The sequence below is a fragment of the Oncorhynchus mykiss genome, chromosome 3 (assembly GCF_057628025.1).
Source record: "Oncorhynchus mykiss isolate SJ-2025 chromosome 3, ASM5762802v1, whole genome shotgun sequence".
Lineage (NCBI taxonomy): Eukaryota > Metazoa > Chordata > Actinopteri > Salmoniformes > Salmonidae > Oncorhynchus > Oncorhynchus mykiss.
Genome location: NC_143024.1, coordinates 37244720 through 37263973, shown reverse-complemented (window position 1 = coordinate 37263973; position 19254 = coordinate 37244720). Strand labels below are relative to the sequence as shown.

Genomic DNA, 19254 nt, shown 5'->3' with positions numbered 1-19254 from the left:
TTTTAACATAATGTACTGAAGATACATAATACAATTAGGGAATGGATTCAAATCATATCGTAGAAGTATCGAGGGAGGTCCACGTTATAGCTCGATTTAAATTTAAAGACAATAATTCCCGCGGTACATCCGCGACGAGGATGGAATGCAGCCCTTGTACAGTTTCATGAAATATTTTACTCCATATTGAACGTCAAATCAAACACTAGGATACTCATAGTTGATTTGCTTTACATTTTATATAGTACTGTGTAATAGTATATAGTGATTATTATCACGCCTGGAATTAAGTGCTTTGAAAATCTCATTAGCCTCAATGTTAATTCTGAATATGACAGAATTATAAGTGTTTGTTGATTGCTTATCTATTTCGTATTAAAAAAAGTAACTTTCGGCTTTTTGCTTAATTTCTTTTTTTGTTGATGCTGAAAAAAATGTTTTGGGCTAGATTCTATCAGATGCGCACTGGCCAACACCTACAGTGGCATTATACCTGAAGTGGACATTGCCATTGGCTTCTTGGAGAAGCATTACGAGAAATCCCATGTAGCCTTGTTTACAAGTTCGAACACTGGAATGTGAGACGTAATCTATACCTCGATTAGGCTGATAGAATTCCTCATTATTTTATTGAATGATTTTCAATTAGAGCGTCATTATTTCTATATAGCCTACACTTTCTCTTTCTGAACTTCTAACGCCAGAGGGACGGGTGTGGCAATGATCACAGAAGCAGCTGTTCACTGATTTGACAACTTCAACGCAGTAACAACGGACACCGCCAAAACTCAAAGCACCGCTGGTTAACACTTAATCCGATTGAATCTAGGCCTTATTTTGATACATTTTATTGGTTAAATGTCATAGCTCATATTTAATCAATTTCATCACTAGGGAGGTTGAACAGGCTGTGAAAGATAATACTGCTGATATCTTGGAGCTACAATATAATAACCTCTGGAATGTCTCTTAAGCACTTGACAGATTCCTGTGCACCAAGTTATCATTTCTATTGATGGCAATCCTTTAATATGTCGTGTTGAAAGATTAGAATCAGCACTTGTATAAAGACTATGGAATGTCTTTGGAGTAATGTCATGAATGAACCATAAAAGGCAACGTCAAAGTTCATGCTTGAGTAGTAGTACATTCCAAATGACCTGAGTTCATTGGCTATTCAGGGGACCTGAAACAAGGCTATGTGGGGACACTGTGCTTTGTAGCTGGCTGTTTGGTCACTTTCAGATTGTCTTTCTTCAGATTTTTGTCATGCGTTTACATACACTGGATTGAAACCTGAAATAAGTGTAAACATTCAGGGAAAGGTGGAGCATTGTATTATAACTGTAGGACATCCCAATAGGGTTTTCAATATAAACAGACATGATATTTTATTTTATATTAAAAAGATTATCCATGCTGTAATATTGGCTAGCAACACAGAACAGCTAAAAAAGCTGGTTAGATAAACATTTTCAAAATTCAATAAAATACATGTTTTTCTCTTGCCCATTGCTTAATTCCCTTATTTTTTTTCTCAACTTCTTGAATAGATTTTGATAAAGCTGATTGCTACAGAACACAATATATGAAACAATTGAATCTACCCTTGGAATAGAAAAGGTGTTGCCTGCCACACCTTTCAGAAGAGAAGGCTAGGTTAGTAAGGATATGCCCTCCTTGCTGGCTAATGTTGTGTTAAAGAGCTATACTCAGCTAGAGGCATTCTCAGCTAGCCTGGTCCCAGATCTGTTGTGCTGTTTTGCCACCTCCTATGGTCATTGCGACCCTAGGAGTTAGCAAGATAGCTCAAACTGATCTGGGACCAGGCTAATGCTCAGTAGCTGGACTGTACCTGAGAACTAGCTGGTAAGAAGGATGTGTGTAGTGGAGCAGGGATCTGTAGACAGGCCGTCTGGGACAACAGCTGTGCTTGTCGGTTCGTCTGTGTTAGGGCCTGTATCTGGGCTCAGACTGTCTGTGCTGTTACCTGTGCTTGTGTCAATGTCTACGCCTGTGTCTGAGCTACTGACCATGTCTGTGCCTATAGACGAGCTCCAGTTAGTGGAGGCCAGAGTAGTGGAACTACTGGGTGTCATGGCGTCCTCGGGCCATATGCTGCCTTTTCCATGGAGACCAGGGCTGGACGAGGTTGTGGTGAAGTGGGAGGAGCAGAGGAGTTTGACGGGACAGAAGGCTGAGCCCCTGGGGATGAAGTTCACCTTGTTTTTGTCTGGGCATGAAAAAAGAGGGAAGCCTTTGGAGACACCAGACCTGGGGAGGAAAAGTGAGGGAGAATGTCTTCATCTTTTTTTCATCACATACCAAAGTGTGTATATGAAACACCTACAGTGAGAGAGTCCTACAGATGTAGGATCTTAATTTGATCGTGCCATTGCAGGAGAACTAAATGAAGATCCTACATCTGTACAGTGGCACAAGGACATACACTATCAGACCAATTAAAAAAATAAACTAAAACATGTAACAGTATGAAGTTGAGAAGCATTCGAATTAGAAACACCCCTCAACATAGTGAAGAAGACTTACACCATCTCTTCAAACACTTTGATCCTCTCACACCCCTCCGGAGGCTCCCGTTTGAACATGTAGCTGTTGTTGGGTTTGGGAGAGGTGGCAAACTTGGGAAGGGGAGAGCTGCAGCCACTGTCTGAAAACAGAATGAAACATATAAGCAGGTCAGTGTGGTGATCTTATGTTCCTATAAGGGAACGTGTGTTAGAGATCTGTTGCCTGTAGAAGACAATGAGGTGATTCACATAATACGGCACAGTATTAATACAGCGTGAGCCATGTATCATTAAGCAAAACCTGATCACTAGACTCCTGAACAGAGGATGTGAGCGGAGCCTGCCCAATTTGATTGGAACGTGGGGCAAGATTCCCATATGCTGGAGTGTCGGCCATCTCGCCCACTCCAATTTCACTCCAGTAGAGATCACTTCAGGAGCTCTTGGCATGCCCGCCCCAGCATGCATTTGTAGTCTACTTGTGTGCTGCGAATAGCCACTTGCTTTAGCTACTGTTATGGAGTTCACTAAATATTTTCATAAAGAAACTGATAAAACACACAGGTGCTAAATCAAGGTGACTTACAAAGATGAGGACCAATAGCAAGACAGGGAGTGTGGTGATATAGTGTCTACAATGATTGTGGAATCTGAAAAGACACTTATCCCAAAAGTATGATGGTGTACTTACTACGTGCACATGCTAAAAGAAAGGAATGAGGTGGGTAAGTGCTTCATTATAGAAAGTATTTATAAACTAAAAATCCGATCTCTTAAACGTTTTGTTCATTTTTGTTCTATTATCTATACAATAGGTCATCATTGATTTTTATCCCAATAGGCCTGGCTTATTCCAACTTCCAAGGAGCTTTCCGTTTTGATTGGGTTATTTTGCCTAAAAACCTTTAGGCCTATCTATAAAAAGAAATTAAAAAACAACCCTGCATCTCTACCCAGCCTGGCAAGAGTGGCATAACGGGTTTTTAGCATCCCCAGTGGCTCTGCAAGTGTGGAGAAGATATTCTCCACTGCTGGCTGTCCACAGGCACCATCACATGAGCCTGCTAAAAATCTATTCAAAGGCACTAACAAGTCATTTTTCGTTGAATTTGTATTTAATTCAAAGCCTAAATGTGCAATTTATAGACTATAATGATTGAATACAACTAAATGATGTTTAAAATGCTGCTCGCTTTATGTCCCTACCAGCCTATTGTGTCGAATTCGCAAATGCTTCACAATGTAGGCTATAGCCTTGAAATAATATAGCGTAAATAATTTATTCCTTCTTAGGCTCCTGGTCTATTTAGAGTGTTTGCGGTTTAACAGTGTTTGCTGTTTATGCTGTTTAACATTCAAATCCTTATTCAATACTTAAAAAACAATTGGTAGGTCCAGTTATTTACAAAAATAGATGGGTGTTGGTTAAATTGTGATTTTGATGAATGAGGTGAATTTGGAGCAGGACTTTTTTTATCCTGTGAGCGTAGAGCGTTTTTCTTTGCAGAGCAGTAGGAAAGGACATGGAGCATTGGAGTGGTGAGCGGGATTTCCAATCGCTCAACTATGTTCCTGAGACATGCAATGGCTGGAGACTGTTGAATATGTGCATTGAACTATAGTAATAGATCATGCAAGCCAGAAAATACATCTGAATGGAGTACCTTTGTCAAGCTCTTCTGTAGAGCAGGGGCTGCCTTCTGGGGAGTGGAGGGGGTCAGGGGTGAAGGGCCAGGGGCTGGAACCGCCACTAGAGGGGGCCTGGGTGTCCGTGTCACGTGTGTCACCGCCATTGCCGTAGCGATGTGGCTGAAACGGGGCGCGGCGGCCGTCCAACACGTCCAAAGCCTGAGAGGTCAGAGGTGGAGATGGAGGGAAGGATGAAGGGATGCGAGGAGTGCAAGAACCACATCAGGGCACTATATAATTCACAGTTGTTATTGATCATCATACATAAGTCAATTCAATGCATTCAGTTAATTTCAGTATTATCACACTGCATGTAAACTCCAGTATGTGTGGACGTATTTGAATGACAAGCAGAAAAGTGAATACCAGTGCAGATGATAATACATGATACAGTATGAAAATGTTCAGAGCCCTTCTGCTTGTGCTGTAGAGTACAGCTGATTCTGAGCAGAAGAAGACTTGCTGCGCTGCAGGTCGTAAATATGTGTGTGTGTGCGTGCGTGCGTGTGGGCACTCATGCACACGCTTGAGGGAGAGCCATTTCACTAACCTGTCAAGGTTTACTGCCCTACTTCACACACAATTTACAGCTCTACTCAACTCTCAGCAATTTAAATCAGTGCGAGTGAGAATATAGTGTGTGTGTTCCCACCTGTATTCCCTGCTTCCAGTCCTCTCTGATGAACACATTCTCCAGCTCGTGGTTGATGCCCTCCACGCTGCTAGGCACTCTCGATATGAGGGACTTTGGCACTGGGATGTTCGACAGGGCTTTGGAAACCACCTTATTCTGGAAAACATGGCAAACCAAGGGTGGTGGTAGAAATGTTTTGTAGCTTTTCTATGATCATTTTAAACAGACATCTCGTCAATTGTATGCTCTCCCCAGTATTTCAGTGTATGATATCGCTATGGAATGTGATTTATGTGAGGGTAAATTTGAAGTTAAATTACGTTAAAGTGAGGTCAAAAATAATACAGGCTGTGACTGATCTACCACAGGTGAAAGTCATACCATGCCAAAGTTAGTTTATGTTCTTTTCCCCAGTGCTTTGTTTACAGTTGCTCAGGATCCGTTAATGAATGAACCACAAACACAAAGAGTACTGGGAACTGGGCATGCCCAGACACATCTCCTCCTCTTCCTCATCTGTCTCTGGTCAGAATAGGGACTAGTGAACTATATATATATATATATATATATATATAATATAATATAATATATATATTATATAGTTCACTAGTCCCTATTCTGACCAGAGACTGTATGTATGTATGTATGTATGTATGTATGTATGTATGTATGTATGTATGTATGTATGTATGTATGTATGTATGTATGTATGTATGTATGTATGTATGTATGTATGTATGTATGTATGTATGTATGTATGTATGTATGTATATATATATATATATATATATATATATATATATATATATATATATATGCTACCAAAACCCTAGTCTATACATTTACAATCAAGTATTATCCATAATAAGTACTGCCTTTATTTAAGGTTGTACATGGTACAGTGACACTCCCACTGTGAATATAGCATTGGTGCAGACACCATACTAGTTCCATGCTACCATGACCTGTGATCTTGATGGCAGACCCAGGGAGGCAGCAGTAGGGTATAACTCACCTGGGGATGGCCTGTCGTGCTGGTGTGTAGTCCCAGCTGCTGATCTCTGTCTTTGCTCTGGCGGCTGACCTGTTTACTGCGCTGGAGCTGCAGCCTAAGTTTAGCAATCTGCTGGAGAAAGACAGGGGGTTTACCTCAGAGAAAATGAATGGTTCTCAATGGACATTCAAGGTAGCCTGGTGGTCACATACTACATGTGCTGTGTAGCCAACACTTCTATTGTTTCATGCCATACATGGCAGAGATGAGTTGGCTAAAGCACAAATACACTGGACCACCAAGCTATATTTGAGGTATAATTCAATAGAATATCCATTTAGAAAAGGTACAAAGCAATACATAAGGGATAATCAACGAGGAGCAATGCTTTCAATGGAAAATAATGCACGATGTGGAAGTTGTGCCACGATGCACAGCGGAGTGGCACTAAGCTTCGTCGGATTTCCATTGTTTTTTGTTGTTTTCCTCAGAACAGCATTTCTTCAGCATTCAGAGTGATTTGTCCACAGATTCAGAATGAATTCTAAAAAAAAATCTGTAGAGAGGGCTTTTATGGATATAGCTACGATCAAACAGAAGTGAAGTCAAATGTTTATTATGTTTCTGTACTGGTTATATAATCATAACATAATCAGTTGTATAACGCAGACTAAGGCGAGGTCTTTTAATGCTGATCTTATAATCCTGGCTATACAGTACACAGAAAGAGTATGTCTACTCTATAGGATGCACTTCCCTGCAAGTCATCCATATAGGTTATTATAGTACAGTACCAAGTCATCCATATAGGTTATTATAGTACAGTACCATGTCATCCATATAGGTTACTATAGTACAGTACCATGTCATCCATGTAGGTTACTATAGTACAGTACCATGTCATCATAGAGGTTATTATAGTACAGTACCATGTCATCATACAGGTTATTATAGTACAGTACCATGTCATCATAGAGGTTATTATAGTACAGTACCATGTCATCCATATAGGTTATTATAGTACAGTACCATGTCATCCATATAGGTTATTATAGTACAGTACCATGTCATCCATATAGGTTATTATAGTACAGTACCATGTCATCATAGAGGTTGTTATAGTACAGTACCATGACATCATACAGGTTATTATAGTACAGTACCATGTCATCCATAGAGGTTATTATAGTACAGTACCATGTCATCCATACAGGTTATTATAGTACTGTACCATGTCATCATAGAGGTTATTATAGTACAGTACCATGTCATCCATATAGGTTATTATAGTACAGTACCATGTCATCCATATAGGTTATTATAGTACAGTACCATGTCATCCATAGAGGTTATTATAGTACTGTACCATGTCATCATACAGGTTGTTATAGTACAGTACCATGTCATCCATATAGGTTATTATAGTACAGTACCATGTCATCCATAGAGGTTATTATAGTACAGTACCATGTCATCATACAGGTTATTATAGTACAGTACCATGTCATCATAGAGGATATTATAGTACAGTACCATGTCATCCATAGAGGTTATTATAGTACAGTACCATGTCATCCATACAGGTTATTATAGTACTGTACCATGTCATCATAGAGGTTATTATAGTACAGTACCATGTCATCCATATAGGTTATTATAGTACAGTACCATGTCATCCATATAGGTTATTATAGTACAGTACCATGTCATCCATAGAGGTTATTATAGTACTGTACCATGTCATCATACAGGTTGTTATAGTACAGTACCATGTCATCCATATAGGTTATTATAGTACAGTACCATGTCATCCATAGAGGTTATTATAGTACAGTACCATGTCATCATACAGGTTATTATAGTACAGTACCATGTCATCATAGAGGATATTATAGTACAGTACCATGTCATCATAGAGGTTATTATAGTACAGTACCATGTCATCATACAGGTTATTATAGTACAGTACCATGTCATCATAGAGGTTATTATAGTACAGTACCATGTCATCATATAGGTTATTATAGTACAGTACCATGTCATCCATACAGGTTATTTTACAACAATACCATGTCATCCATAGAGGTTATTTTACAACAGTACCATGTCATCCATAGAGGTTATTTCACAACAGCCCCATGTCATCATAGAGGTTATTTTACAACAGTACCATGTCATCCATAGAGGTTATTTCACAACAGCCCCATGTCATCATAGAGGTTATTTTACAACAGTACCATGTCATCCATAGAGGTTATTTTACAACAGTACCATGTCATCCATAGAGGTTATTTTACAACAGTACCATGTCATCCATAGAGGTTTTTTACAACAGCACCATGTCATCCATAGAGGTTATTTTACAACAGTACCATGTCATCCATAGAGGTTATTTTATAACAGTACCATGTCATCCATAGAGGTTATTTTACAACAGCACCATGTCATCCATAGAGGTTATTTTACAACAGCACCATGTCATCCACAGCGGTTATTATAGAAGGGTACAGTTTGGTTCGTCTGGATTGACTTGCTTTGAGAGTACATACAGTGCCTTGCGAAAGTATTCGGCCCCCTTGAACTTTGCGACCTTTTGCCACATTTCAGGCTTCAAACATAAAGATATAAAACTGTATTTTTTTTGTGAAGAATCAACAACAAGTGGGACACACTCATGAAGTGGAACAACATTTATTGGATATTTCAAACTTTTTTAACAAATCAAAAACTGGAAAATTGGGCGTGCAAAATTATTCAGCCCCCTTAAGTTAATTCTTTGTAGCGCCACCTTTTGCTGCGATTACAGCTGTAAGTCGCTTGGGGTATGTCTCTATCAGTTTTGCACATCGAGAGACTGAAATTTTTTCCCATTCCTCCTTGCAAAACAGCTCGAGCTCAGTGAGGTTGGATGGAGAGCATTTGTGAACAGCAGTTTTCAGTTCTTTCCACAGATTCTCGATTGGATTCAGGTCTGGACTTTGACTTGGCCATTCTAACACCTGTATATGTTTATTTTTGAACCATTCCATTGTAGATTTTGCTTTATGTTTTGGATCATTGTCTTGTTGGAAGACAAATCTCCGTCCCAGTCTCAGGTCTTTTGCAGACTCCATCAGGTTTTCTTCCAGAATGGTCCTGTATTTGGCTCCATCCATCTTCCCATCAATTTTAACCATCTTCCCTGTCCCTGCTGAAGAAAAGCAGGCCCAAACCATGATGCTGCCACCACCATGTTTGACAGTGGGGATGGTGTGTTCAGCTGTGTTGCTTTTACGCCAAACATAACGTTTTGCATTGTGGCCAAAATGTTCAATTTTGGTTTCATCTGACCAGAGCACCTTCCACATGTTTGGTGTGTCTCCCAGGTGGCTTGTGGCAAACTTTAAATGACACTTTTTATGGATATCTTTAAGAAATGGCTTTCTTTTTGCCACTCTTCCATAAAGGCCAGATTTGTGCAATATACGACTGATTGTTGTCCTATGGACAGAGTCTCCCACCTCAGCTGTAGATCTCTGCAGTTCATCCAGAGTGATCATGGGCCTCTTGGCTGCATCTCTGATCAGTCTTCTCCTTGTATGAGCTGAAAGTTTAGAGGGATGGCCAGGTCTTGGTAGATTTGCAGTGGTCTGATACTCCTTCCATTTCAATATTATCGCTTGCACAGTGCTCCTTGGGATGTTTAAAGCTTGGGAAATCTTTTTGTATCCAAATCCGGCTTTAAACTTCTTCACAACAGTATCTCGGACCTGCCTGGTGTGTTCCTTGTTCTTCATGATGCTCTCTGCGCTTTTAACGGACCTCTGAGACTATCACAGTGCAGGTGCATTTATACGGAGACTTGATTACACACAGGTGGATTGTATTTATCATCATTAGTCATTTAGGTCAACATTGGATCATTCAGAGATCCTCACTGAACTTCTGGAGAGAGTTTGCTGCACTGAAAGTAAAGGGGCTGAATAATTTTGCACGCTCAATTTTTCAGTTTTTGATTTGTTAAAAAAGTTTGAAATATCCAATAAATGTCGTTCCACTTCATGATTGTGTCCCACTTGTTGTTGATTCTTCACAAAAAAAATACAGTTTTATATCTTTATGTTTGAAGCCTGAAATGTGGCAAAAGGTCGCAAAGTTCAAGGGGGCCGAATACTTTCGCAAGGCACTGTATGTCACGCCCTGACCTTAGTTCCTTCTATAATGTCTCTATTTTGGTTTGGTCGGGGCGTGAGTTGGGGTGGGCATTCTATGTTGTTGTTCTATGTGTTTGGCCTGGTATGGTTCCCAATCAGAGGCAGATGTCTATCGTTGTCTCTGATTGAGAACCATACTTAGGTAGCCTTTTCCCACCTGGTGTTTGTGGGTAGTTGTTTTCTGTTGAGTGTTTGTATCTGTACCAGACAGAAGTGTTTCGGTTTAGTTCGTTCACTTTGTTGTTTTTTTGTATTTTCAGTGTTCTATTACTATTAAACAATATGAACACGTACCACGCTGCACCTTGGTCCTCACCTTCTTCTAATGAATGCCTTTACAACATAATAGGAGGCAATAGTGCCAAGGCAATCCATATCAGGTTTCTGAAGATGAGAACGAACAGGGCAGTGTAAAGCTCAGTGTATTAAAGGGCTGCACCTCACAATATGATATTATCACGATACTTAAGTGAGCGATACGATATGTATTGCGATTCTATATGTATCATGATTCTATATGTATTACGATTGGATACTGTGATTTTATTGCGAATGAAAAAAATGAACATATTCCAAACATATTGCTCACTATGTCTGCTGCAGACAGATAAGAGAAAACCATGACAAAATGAGTTTTGGAGGTAAAAGTGCTCAAAACATGTTGGCTCACACTTAAAAACAATTAAAAAGATGAAGAACTAGCTATAGGATGATAAATACCAGAGTTTTGGCGCAGGAACACCTGACTAGCGCTAGCTAACGCTATCTTGTATTTTTGTTTTTTTTAAATCAATACTTCCGAGTCAACGGTATCGATATAAAATCGACAAAAACAATATTGCGATACTCTACTGCCTTGAAACACTTGGAAAACAACTCCACTGTGTCCCCCACCTTGTAGGGTAAGACTTTAATACCCCTTCTTCCTGTATTGAGTCCCCCATCTCTACTGTATTGTACCACTCATCGTTGGGTGGGAAGATTTGTCCTTTGGCTATACATGACTGGGTCAGCTAAAATATGTATGTAAGACTACATGTCAAATCCAAATGTACCTATTGCTACTTTTATATGCTACAACGGGCGACTTGGATAAACTTGTACTATATGTTGCTATATGTTACCACATGTACATACAGTACAGTAGCATATCATCATAATCATGTCAAGAACAAAAAGAAACATCTCAACATAGTGAGAGAACATTACATCCAGTTAGTGTTTATCGCTCATCTAACAACAGGCCTATCTTATGTAAGTCAGCCCATTTCAAAAGCCTCAAAACCATTGTTTTGCTGTGTTGCTCTTGAGCAAAAGCCAGCAGACTAACACACTTATGTGTTGTTTGCAGGAGGACTAGGCCTTTATGGAGATAGATAAGGCTCATCCTTGTCACTAGAGTATCAACAGGGCCAAGCTGAGAGAGAAATGATATGGTTGTTACACCCTGCAGACAAGTTTGGTGCCTGCTCCCCCTCTCAAAACAACCAGGCCCAACGAGATGTGACGGACTAGACTACAGAGGGAAAGGAAGGTTAAATAAAGACTGTGGTCTGGAAGAGCTAGACAACTAATAGCTCAATGTGGTCTCCAACTAGCCACTAACTCAGCCAGGCTACGCGCACGGAAACCGACCTTCAGGAGAATAATATTTAACTGAACCTCATATCCTGACAAATAAAACACATCTCAAGTAATGGCTGAACCTCAAAGCCCTGACAACAATATTTGATTATGCACATACAGCGCAGATCCAATAATGTCAACAATACAACTCTCGCTGGTTGGTTTGTGACAGACCAGCTATTTTGGTCTAACATTAAACTCCTCAGAGAGTTATGGTGTTGACATCGGTTACAGTATTGAATTACAAATAATAGGATAGCGCTCCTTACAGTTGTTTTGGCTAGGGACATAGGTCATGCAGAGAGTGTGTAGGCTAGGATATATATGCTAGGAAGGTTGAGTGTGGCACCTACCTCTTTCAGATGGTCTGCACTACCCCAGGAGGCTGACCGCTGGTGTGGGCTTCCCTGCTCCCCTCCTCCCTCCTCTATCCACAGACCAGGAGTCTGAAACACACACGCACACACACATTTAAATATGCATACTCTAAGCAGTGGATAAACAAATACACCCACATCAATCCCCATCATTTGTATGGAATTCAGGAAGACTGAGAGACAAGACTCCGGAATTCACTGAGATGAACAGACGAGAGAGAGGTGGGTGAAATCAATCATCACCCCTGTGCCTTCGCCAGAGATGCACACATCTGGAATCAATCAAACGAGTCAAAAATTGTCTTTGCGGGATAAAGATGGATGCAGGCACAAAAGAGTAATAATATGTGTGATAGCTACTACTTAAAGTTGTATCCTCACAGTTTTACAGACAATCCACATTAGGACAGATTGCCAAAGGCTACTTTGTGGTTGGTGACTGACATACTACATACTAACTACTAGCTGGTAAGTCAGTGGGAAATGTCTGCTCTTTCTCCACTACAGCAGATAGAGAAAAGTGCTCTAGTGTCTACAAGAATGCAACCTTTACATAAATAACGAAGCGGTTAACTTATGTAAAATACATGCAAAAAAGAAACAGGATGTTTCAAAAGCATATTTGCAACCATGATGCACTTCCCCTCGATTATGCATATCAACAGTGACATTGGTCCTCCAAGGAGTCGTGGTCAGTACAGTAGAGTGAAGCATCTTAAATGTCAGTGTCCTCGTACTGCCTTACGTTTGACCCTTGTCGAAAAACAAAACATCCTCTATAACGCACAACGTTACACAAAAGACCCACTCTATGATATGCAATATGAACTAGTGATGCATTATGGCTACTGGCACACTGCTCTTCAGAAAGGACAACCGGTTTAAACGGGTGCTTGTGCGCCAATAAAGAGGCCACTATGCTGGATGGCAGATGTGCTAGCGTTTAGAGTAACATTTTGAACATGGCTATGGTATTGCTGTGGTGTTTGATACTAGAGCCAAACATTGAAGGCTGAAAGAATAGTGAGAAGGAAAGTTTCCAATGCTAAGTGCAAACTTTGCAAAAACTTATATTGAGATGTTAAGTAATATTGGTATTATTAACTTGTAGCCTAGTTCTCCAGTACTACTAAAGCCTACCCATCAGCAAATAGTTTGAAGGGTACGAGAACATAGCAATGCTTACACCATAGGCTACTTATCTCCATCATCATTGTAATAACAATTTAAATGTTTATTTTTTGTAGCAAATGAAGTGTCTGTTCACAGAGCGCCCAGCTTTGTTTCCCTCAAGCCTCTTTTATCGACTTAGTTTTTGCACTTCCCGGCCTGCCTTGTGTGTTTTGTGGGGTTGTTTGCCAGGTGTCGTGCCAGATAATGCTCTGGTGAGATAAAGGTAGGGTACTTTACTTTCACATAGTCTACAGCTCATGTTAAATGACTCTCACCCCACTTAAAATCCTATTTGATTTCCCAGCAGGGATACTGAACGTCAATGGATTTACAATGGAATTGAAGTTAGTTTGTTTAGTTTAAGAGTATAGAATGCCACTGCTATCATTTGGTCTGATTTGAGTTGATGAGGGCATTACGTTCTGGTTCTGTGACCTTGTAGGTCTTCTCATCTGCAGATATCTTGCACGTCTAAAACATGAGGAACATTTTTTCGAGGATAGATAAATATCTTTGACTAAACGCTCATTATGGATTCAAGCTTCTTGAAGAACAAGGAAAGAGCAATAGTGCATAACTGCTGACTTTAAACGACTCATAAGTAAATCATGCCGAGTTGATAGTCATCGATAATAGACTGTCCACATCCTGCCTGTGTAAAACAATTCTAAAAAAGAAGATTAAGACAGTCTTTAGTGCACACACACCAGACTAAATCAATGCATTCTGTCTGTCTGGGTGTGCTTGTGGGTATGCCTGTGTGTGTGTCTGTTTAATCTTCATACAGACATTCTCTGTGTTCTGTAACCACAGGGCCTGGGGCAGACAGATCTATCCCGGAACAGTGATTAGCATATGTATAGCCCTCCGCTCCTCACTCCCACACAAAGGCAGAAGGGCCAGCCACAAGGGCCAGGTGGTAAGCAGTGGGATTCCTCTCCTCGCCCCAACCATCGCCTGAGGGACAGGTGCAAACAACTTCACCTCCACAGACAGCTACATTCCAGCTCTGAAAAGAGCCCGTCTCTAGATTGTGTGCTACAACAAAGACTTTCTGTCCCAGGTTTTTTGCTGTTGCAGTGTTACAGGCGATTTGGGGTAATGGAAGAGATCTTGTTAACAGGAAGTAGCTAGTCTGTGACTGTACTTGGGGAGTTTGTGCTTTTCCTAATCGAAGTGGTTTAAGTGAAGCAGTCCACACCATCATTAGGGGAACGTTGATTCTATATGTAGCTACTTGAACCTGGAGGCCCACTCACCACTTCCAAAGACTAAACAAAGAGCCCCAAGGTGAATGAACGGTTAAAGGGAAGAAGCCATGTAAATGAGGCTGGGCGGCGCTCATTCAGCCACATGAAAGGATTCTATTAGGACGGACAGCGCGCCCATGGTCAATGGCCCTGCCATCATCATACATATTCAATATGGGTTCATAACCACAAAAATCTGCATGGAACGGTCAATCACTTTGACCAGAATAGTGAGTGCTGAGGTGTGGGCTGCTACCCAGGAAATGTTTTGTTAAAATACACCCAGTACGTGTTTTTCAAGAGAAACTTGATTTAGAAATCATATGCTTTTAAATAAATGATTATGTGCATCATTAGCTTTTATGGGTCCTTTGGCCTACAGTTACCTGTGTGGCTTTGTCTTTCATGCAGGAAGGGTAGGGTCCGTGGGAGTCCCGAGGCCACTGGCCTGTGAGGTACGGGCCCATAATGGCATCCAGGGAAGATGTCCGACGGATAGCACTGGAGCTACGCACCTGCAGTTTGGACCTCTCTCCTACAGGAGCGAGGGGAGAGCCAGGGTCAGTATAGGAACACCCACATTGTCATACTGAACAATTGGCCCGAAACGTCTTGTTGTTTCCATAAAACGTCTCTATTGCTAACCTTAGACTATTAGTGCACTACAGTGATAAATACTAGGCCTAACTAATCTGGATATGTTGAAGCTAGGTCTGATGTTATGGGAGCTGCCTTCTCTCAGGCAAAGTAGTTAAACACACACCACCCACATAAGAACTCATTAACAACCACACCACAATTAACAGCAATATGGCCTGCATTCACTCAACATTCCTCCTGCAGTAACCCAAACACAGAAATGCTCTGTTTTTCTAAAGCAGGGAGACATGAAGGAGGAAATGGGTGAAAGCATAGGCTAGTAAGCAGTGTTATGCTTTGTGATTGTTGAAAGTCAATGAGGGCTCCTTGCTTTCCATATCAAAGAGCTTCTGAGGGGGTGAAGGAGGTGACCAGGGTACACATTCTTCATTAAATCTGTTCCTTGTCTAAGTGCATATGCAGTGTTCCTTTTCGATACCACTGCACACCTCCTGGGCTCTAGGGCCTAGATGATCAGCCAAGTCTGAGCATATCAACCAAAATATGTTGGCTAAGTAAGTAAACCCAATGACTTAGGGTAAACTATCTGAGTAAAAGGGAGTGGATTTCCATCAATATTGTTGTAGCCAAAGTTCTCCAAACACAGCATGAAAATTTAGCCCGAGTGATTTTCCACTGTCTCTCCACTTTGCTAAATTTAGGCTCTCAAGAGCAAAATAAAGTCAGATCATTTCCTGGCTTTTAGTATGCATACGGTCCCTTTCACAATTTTCTAATGAACCTTTTCAAAGATAGTGCACTTTCTACCAAAGTTGACAGATTTTGAGCTGGGTTCTTGTTTAACAACAAGCTTGTTTTCCATTTTACTCTTACTCTGCAGTTTGGGGACGTGCGACAATGAGGCAGGCCATTTCAGCACAGCTGGCACTTTAACAGGGAGGGGGAGTTTCTTTGTTGAGACTATTGGGAAGGCCTGGTGTGGGGGTGATGTCATAGTGTGAACCTAAAGATCATGTGGTGGAATGTCACCCTTTTCCATCGCCTTCACCCTGACCCGTTGTCCTTGCGACCCTTTCCCCACCACCTAGCTCAGATGAGATGGGTGATGCGAATGAACACGCTGACTGACTGAAAGGAAGATGTCCACTAGTTAACTTCTCCAATGTTCCAATCACAAAGCTGCATGGCTGACAAGGACACAATGTATTGTCAACTTTAATGTTTAACCTTAATTTGTCAGATGCTTCGAAAGATAAAACCACAAATTCCCTTCAGTGTGTTTGCTGCAAATAGCCTGCAATCTGAGGAAACGGTCAAATAAAAATAGCTCCATATTTCCGTTTGACAATGAAAGACGAACAATACATCTACATATTTCCATTTCCATCCCTGTGCACTTCCCAGTGGTATCCCAATTCCACTTGTCGCAATGCAATGCAATGCAATGCAATGCACCTCCTACCCCTAGCTAGCAGATGACATCACATGAAACAAACTAGCCTTGTTTCGACTGGGAGGTCACTGCCATCCAACAGCGGGTCTCCATCACGACGTATGTGACTGGACACTGCTCAGGGTTGAAGGTCATCTCATTCTGAGGACCAGGGAATGCAAGGCATGTCATGTCATGTCATGTCATTTTCCTGAACATTGAGTTACCAACCCCACAATAACCGCAATGCAGCTCAAAGACAAGGAGGCTGCCATCTTGGGGAAAGGTAAGGCGGACACCATTATACTCCACTGATGTAGGAGGGCGTCAAGACAGCTGGAGAGTCATGGCTGTCACTGGTTAAACCATGGTGATTCATGATCTGCCCTCGTAAATTGCAGAAGGTTAATGTAGTAAAAAAACCTTGTTGCATAGTGAGTACAACATAGTCCTGGATGCAGATTTGGAGTCACACAGCAGGTTCGATGCAGTCTCCAAGCTGTGACAGAAAAAGCTAACTGTATTCAGAGATTTCACCTTCACAAAGGCAAGCAAACATTAACTGGATGCTTTGTTTCTCTTGCATTTTACTGCTGTGAAATACACCTATTCCAGAAGTTTTTTTTGTTGGGGAAGATAAATATAATCAGTCTCAATACCAGCGGAAACATCAATATTTGACAGGAGAGCCTGTCTCAGAAACAGGATTTAGAGTGTTCTAGTCTCCCATCTCCCCCTTCAGTCCACCCTCTATCTCCTTATCACCTGAAAGGAACAACTGCTCAGGCTGAACCAATAGAGACATGAAATGTCACACCCCTCACTTCCATTCTCCATAACATAGGGCTCACAATATGTTCCCGATGTGTACAATACAGTACAGTTGAAAGGGAGTAGGTCATATGCCTGTAACCTGCCTGTTTGTCCAACAACAATTCTCACGGTCTACGGCCCCCTTATAACCGTTAAACATGTCTTGCTGCCAATTATCTCCTCCCTTTTTCTGTCAATAGTCCATAAGCAGCAGGAGTGTATAAGAGAGGACACGATAAGCTTCATTATTAGTGATGTGATATACTGTAGTAGTAGGCCTTAGTATGGGCCTACTTCCTCTTTTGTCTAACTCTGGGGCCATATATTCAATCAAAACATAATATGCTTCCTTAAATCAGCACAAGACAAATCATGTGTTTGACTTACCTTGGAAACCCAGGGCCCTATTCCTGTCAAGGTGACTGAATAGGGCCCAGTCAGTCTCACTAATCCATCAATATTGTAACAATGAATTAGGCTATAAAATGCATAGCAAAGACTGTATTACAAGAATACAAAAGGCCTACAATCTCTTGACCATCACCAAGAGCAAGCAAAATGGTGCATTTGTCCTGAATACATCGATATTATAGCATGTGGTAAGTGGATAATATAACAAGATTTTACCTCTACAAACGGGTGAGTTTGGACCCCGGTCAGGTGAGTGCGAGACCCTATTTTCAGGAGACAGTCTCTGTCTCGTGGCGCCAGTGCAATTTACTCCAAGACTCAGATTCGCGCTTGGGGGAGATGACCCGGGAGATGACCCGCGGCTATTTGTCTGTCCATTGTTGCCTCCAACAGAGAGAGGCAGAGAGCGTGTCGGGCTGCTCTGGCTCCCGCGTATGAGCTGGTAGGGCACGGTAGCACGGATGGGGTGCAAACGGCAGCTGTTGGAAAAAATGGGGGACCCTGCATTGCTACGTCTGACTGTGGACTGTTGTTGAAGCGAGTTGTTGGGAACTGACATTCTGCTGCTTCGTATCACTTTCAGGAAAAAATTCGCCAATATATCCGCTTCTGGAAAACACAGGATTAACTTCCTTTAATTTTAGCTCGTATGCTGCTCGAGCTCATTTTGCAGCAATCTCGCAGTTATCTTGCATCTTGAAAAGGCGAATTCTACTGCAATAACTTACCTGAAGAACACTAAAAGAAGTATTCTTTGGGCATGATTGTCGAGAACTTTGTTGTATGTTGTTTGAAAAACTTAATTTGTAGTTAGCTAAACATATTCCCTAATATTTGGCGATTCCCTACCGTCCCCATGTCCACTGTAAATGACAGTTGTATCCGCAAGACTACTGGCTGATAAACCTGGGCGGGCTGCAATCTTTAATTCTGATCATGTGGTTGGACAGCTAAATTATACAGTAACATTACTCATTGGTCCAATGTTGTCTATCGACTGTACTTTCAGCCAATAACGTCATCGATGTATTATAAGGATTGGACCAATTTCTTTCTCAAACCTTCGTTATAAAAATGTACTTTACAATATTTGTGTAATTACCTGTACAATTAAATACATAATATGTGATGTAATGACATTAATTCATATGGACGAAATGTTGTTGAACAAACCTGATTCTAGGACAGACACGATTTGATGAAATATGATCCTCACAGTTTTTAAACGAAATTTGCATAGTCCCAGGACTAAGCTATATGTATATACGTATATATTTTTATTTATTTAACCAGACAATTTTAAGTATACCCCCTATATAATTACTGGATAGTCATTGTGTATTTTATTTGCTTTAGACTAATTTAAATGAGGTAAAACGGTAACGGTTGCATAATACATGATCGAGAACACCAAATATTTAGGCCTAAAGTTATCATTAAAAGGGCGTACATTTTCACCAAAGATTGAAGCAATTCGTTAATATGATTCCGTTTTCAAAAGGCAAATGCAAAAACTCCTTTGGAGACTTAA

General features: G+C 40.9%; 1 protein-coding gene across 6 annotated transcripts; it reads right to left on the bottom strand.

Annotated features, from left to right (window-relative positions):
* Nucleotides 1–407: 407 nt before the first annotated feature.
* LOC110515810 (glucocorticoid-induced transcript 1 protein) lies at nt 408–19251 on the bottom strand. Of its 6 annotated transcripts, none has more exons than XM_090229162.1 (9): nt 18452–19251; nt 17940–18332; nt 14854–15002; nt 12021–12113; nt 5870–5977; nt 4873–5010; nt 4196–4379; nt 2551–2671; nt 408–2274 (listed from the first exon to the last, which is right to left on the bottom strand). In XM_090229162.1, exons 2-9 carry the CDS (start codon nt 18280–18282, stop codon nt 1863–1865), a joined length of 1548 nt encoding a protein of 515 aa, XP_090085288.1. In that variant the 5' UTR covers nt 18283–18332; nt 18452–19251; the 3' UTR covers nt 408–1862. The 6 variants fall into 6 exon arrangements, with proteins under 6 accessions (XP_090085288.1, XP_021450239.3, XP_090085289.1 ...); XM_021594564.3 differs by having other exon boundaries at nt 5870–5980; nt 18452–18615; XM_090229163.1 differs by having other exon boundaries at nt 5870–5980; nt 17940–18202; nt 18452–18597.
* Between the last annotated feature and the right edge of the window lie 3 nt (nt 19252–19254).

Bases quoted from the DNA above. Each gene is read 5' to 3' on its own strand.
- LOC110515810 (XM_021594564.3), bottom strand. From the start codon at position 18,282: ATGTCAGTTCCCAACAACTCGCTTCAACAACAGTCCACAGTCAGACGT. The intron at 12,114-14,853 runs GTAACTGTAGGC...TGTGTGTTTCAG, and splicing joins TGAAAGACAAAGCCACACAG to ACTCCTGGTCTGTGGATAGA. The intron at 2,672-4,195 runs GTACTCCATTCA...TTCTGTTTTCAG, and splicing joins TACAGAAGAGCTTGACAAAG to ACAGTGGCTGCAGCTCTCCC.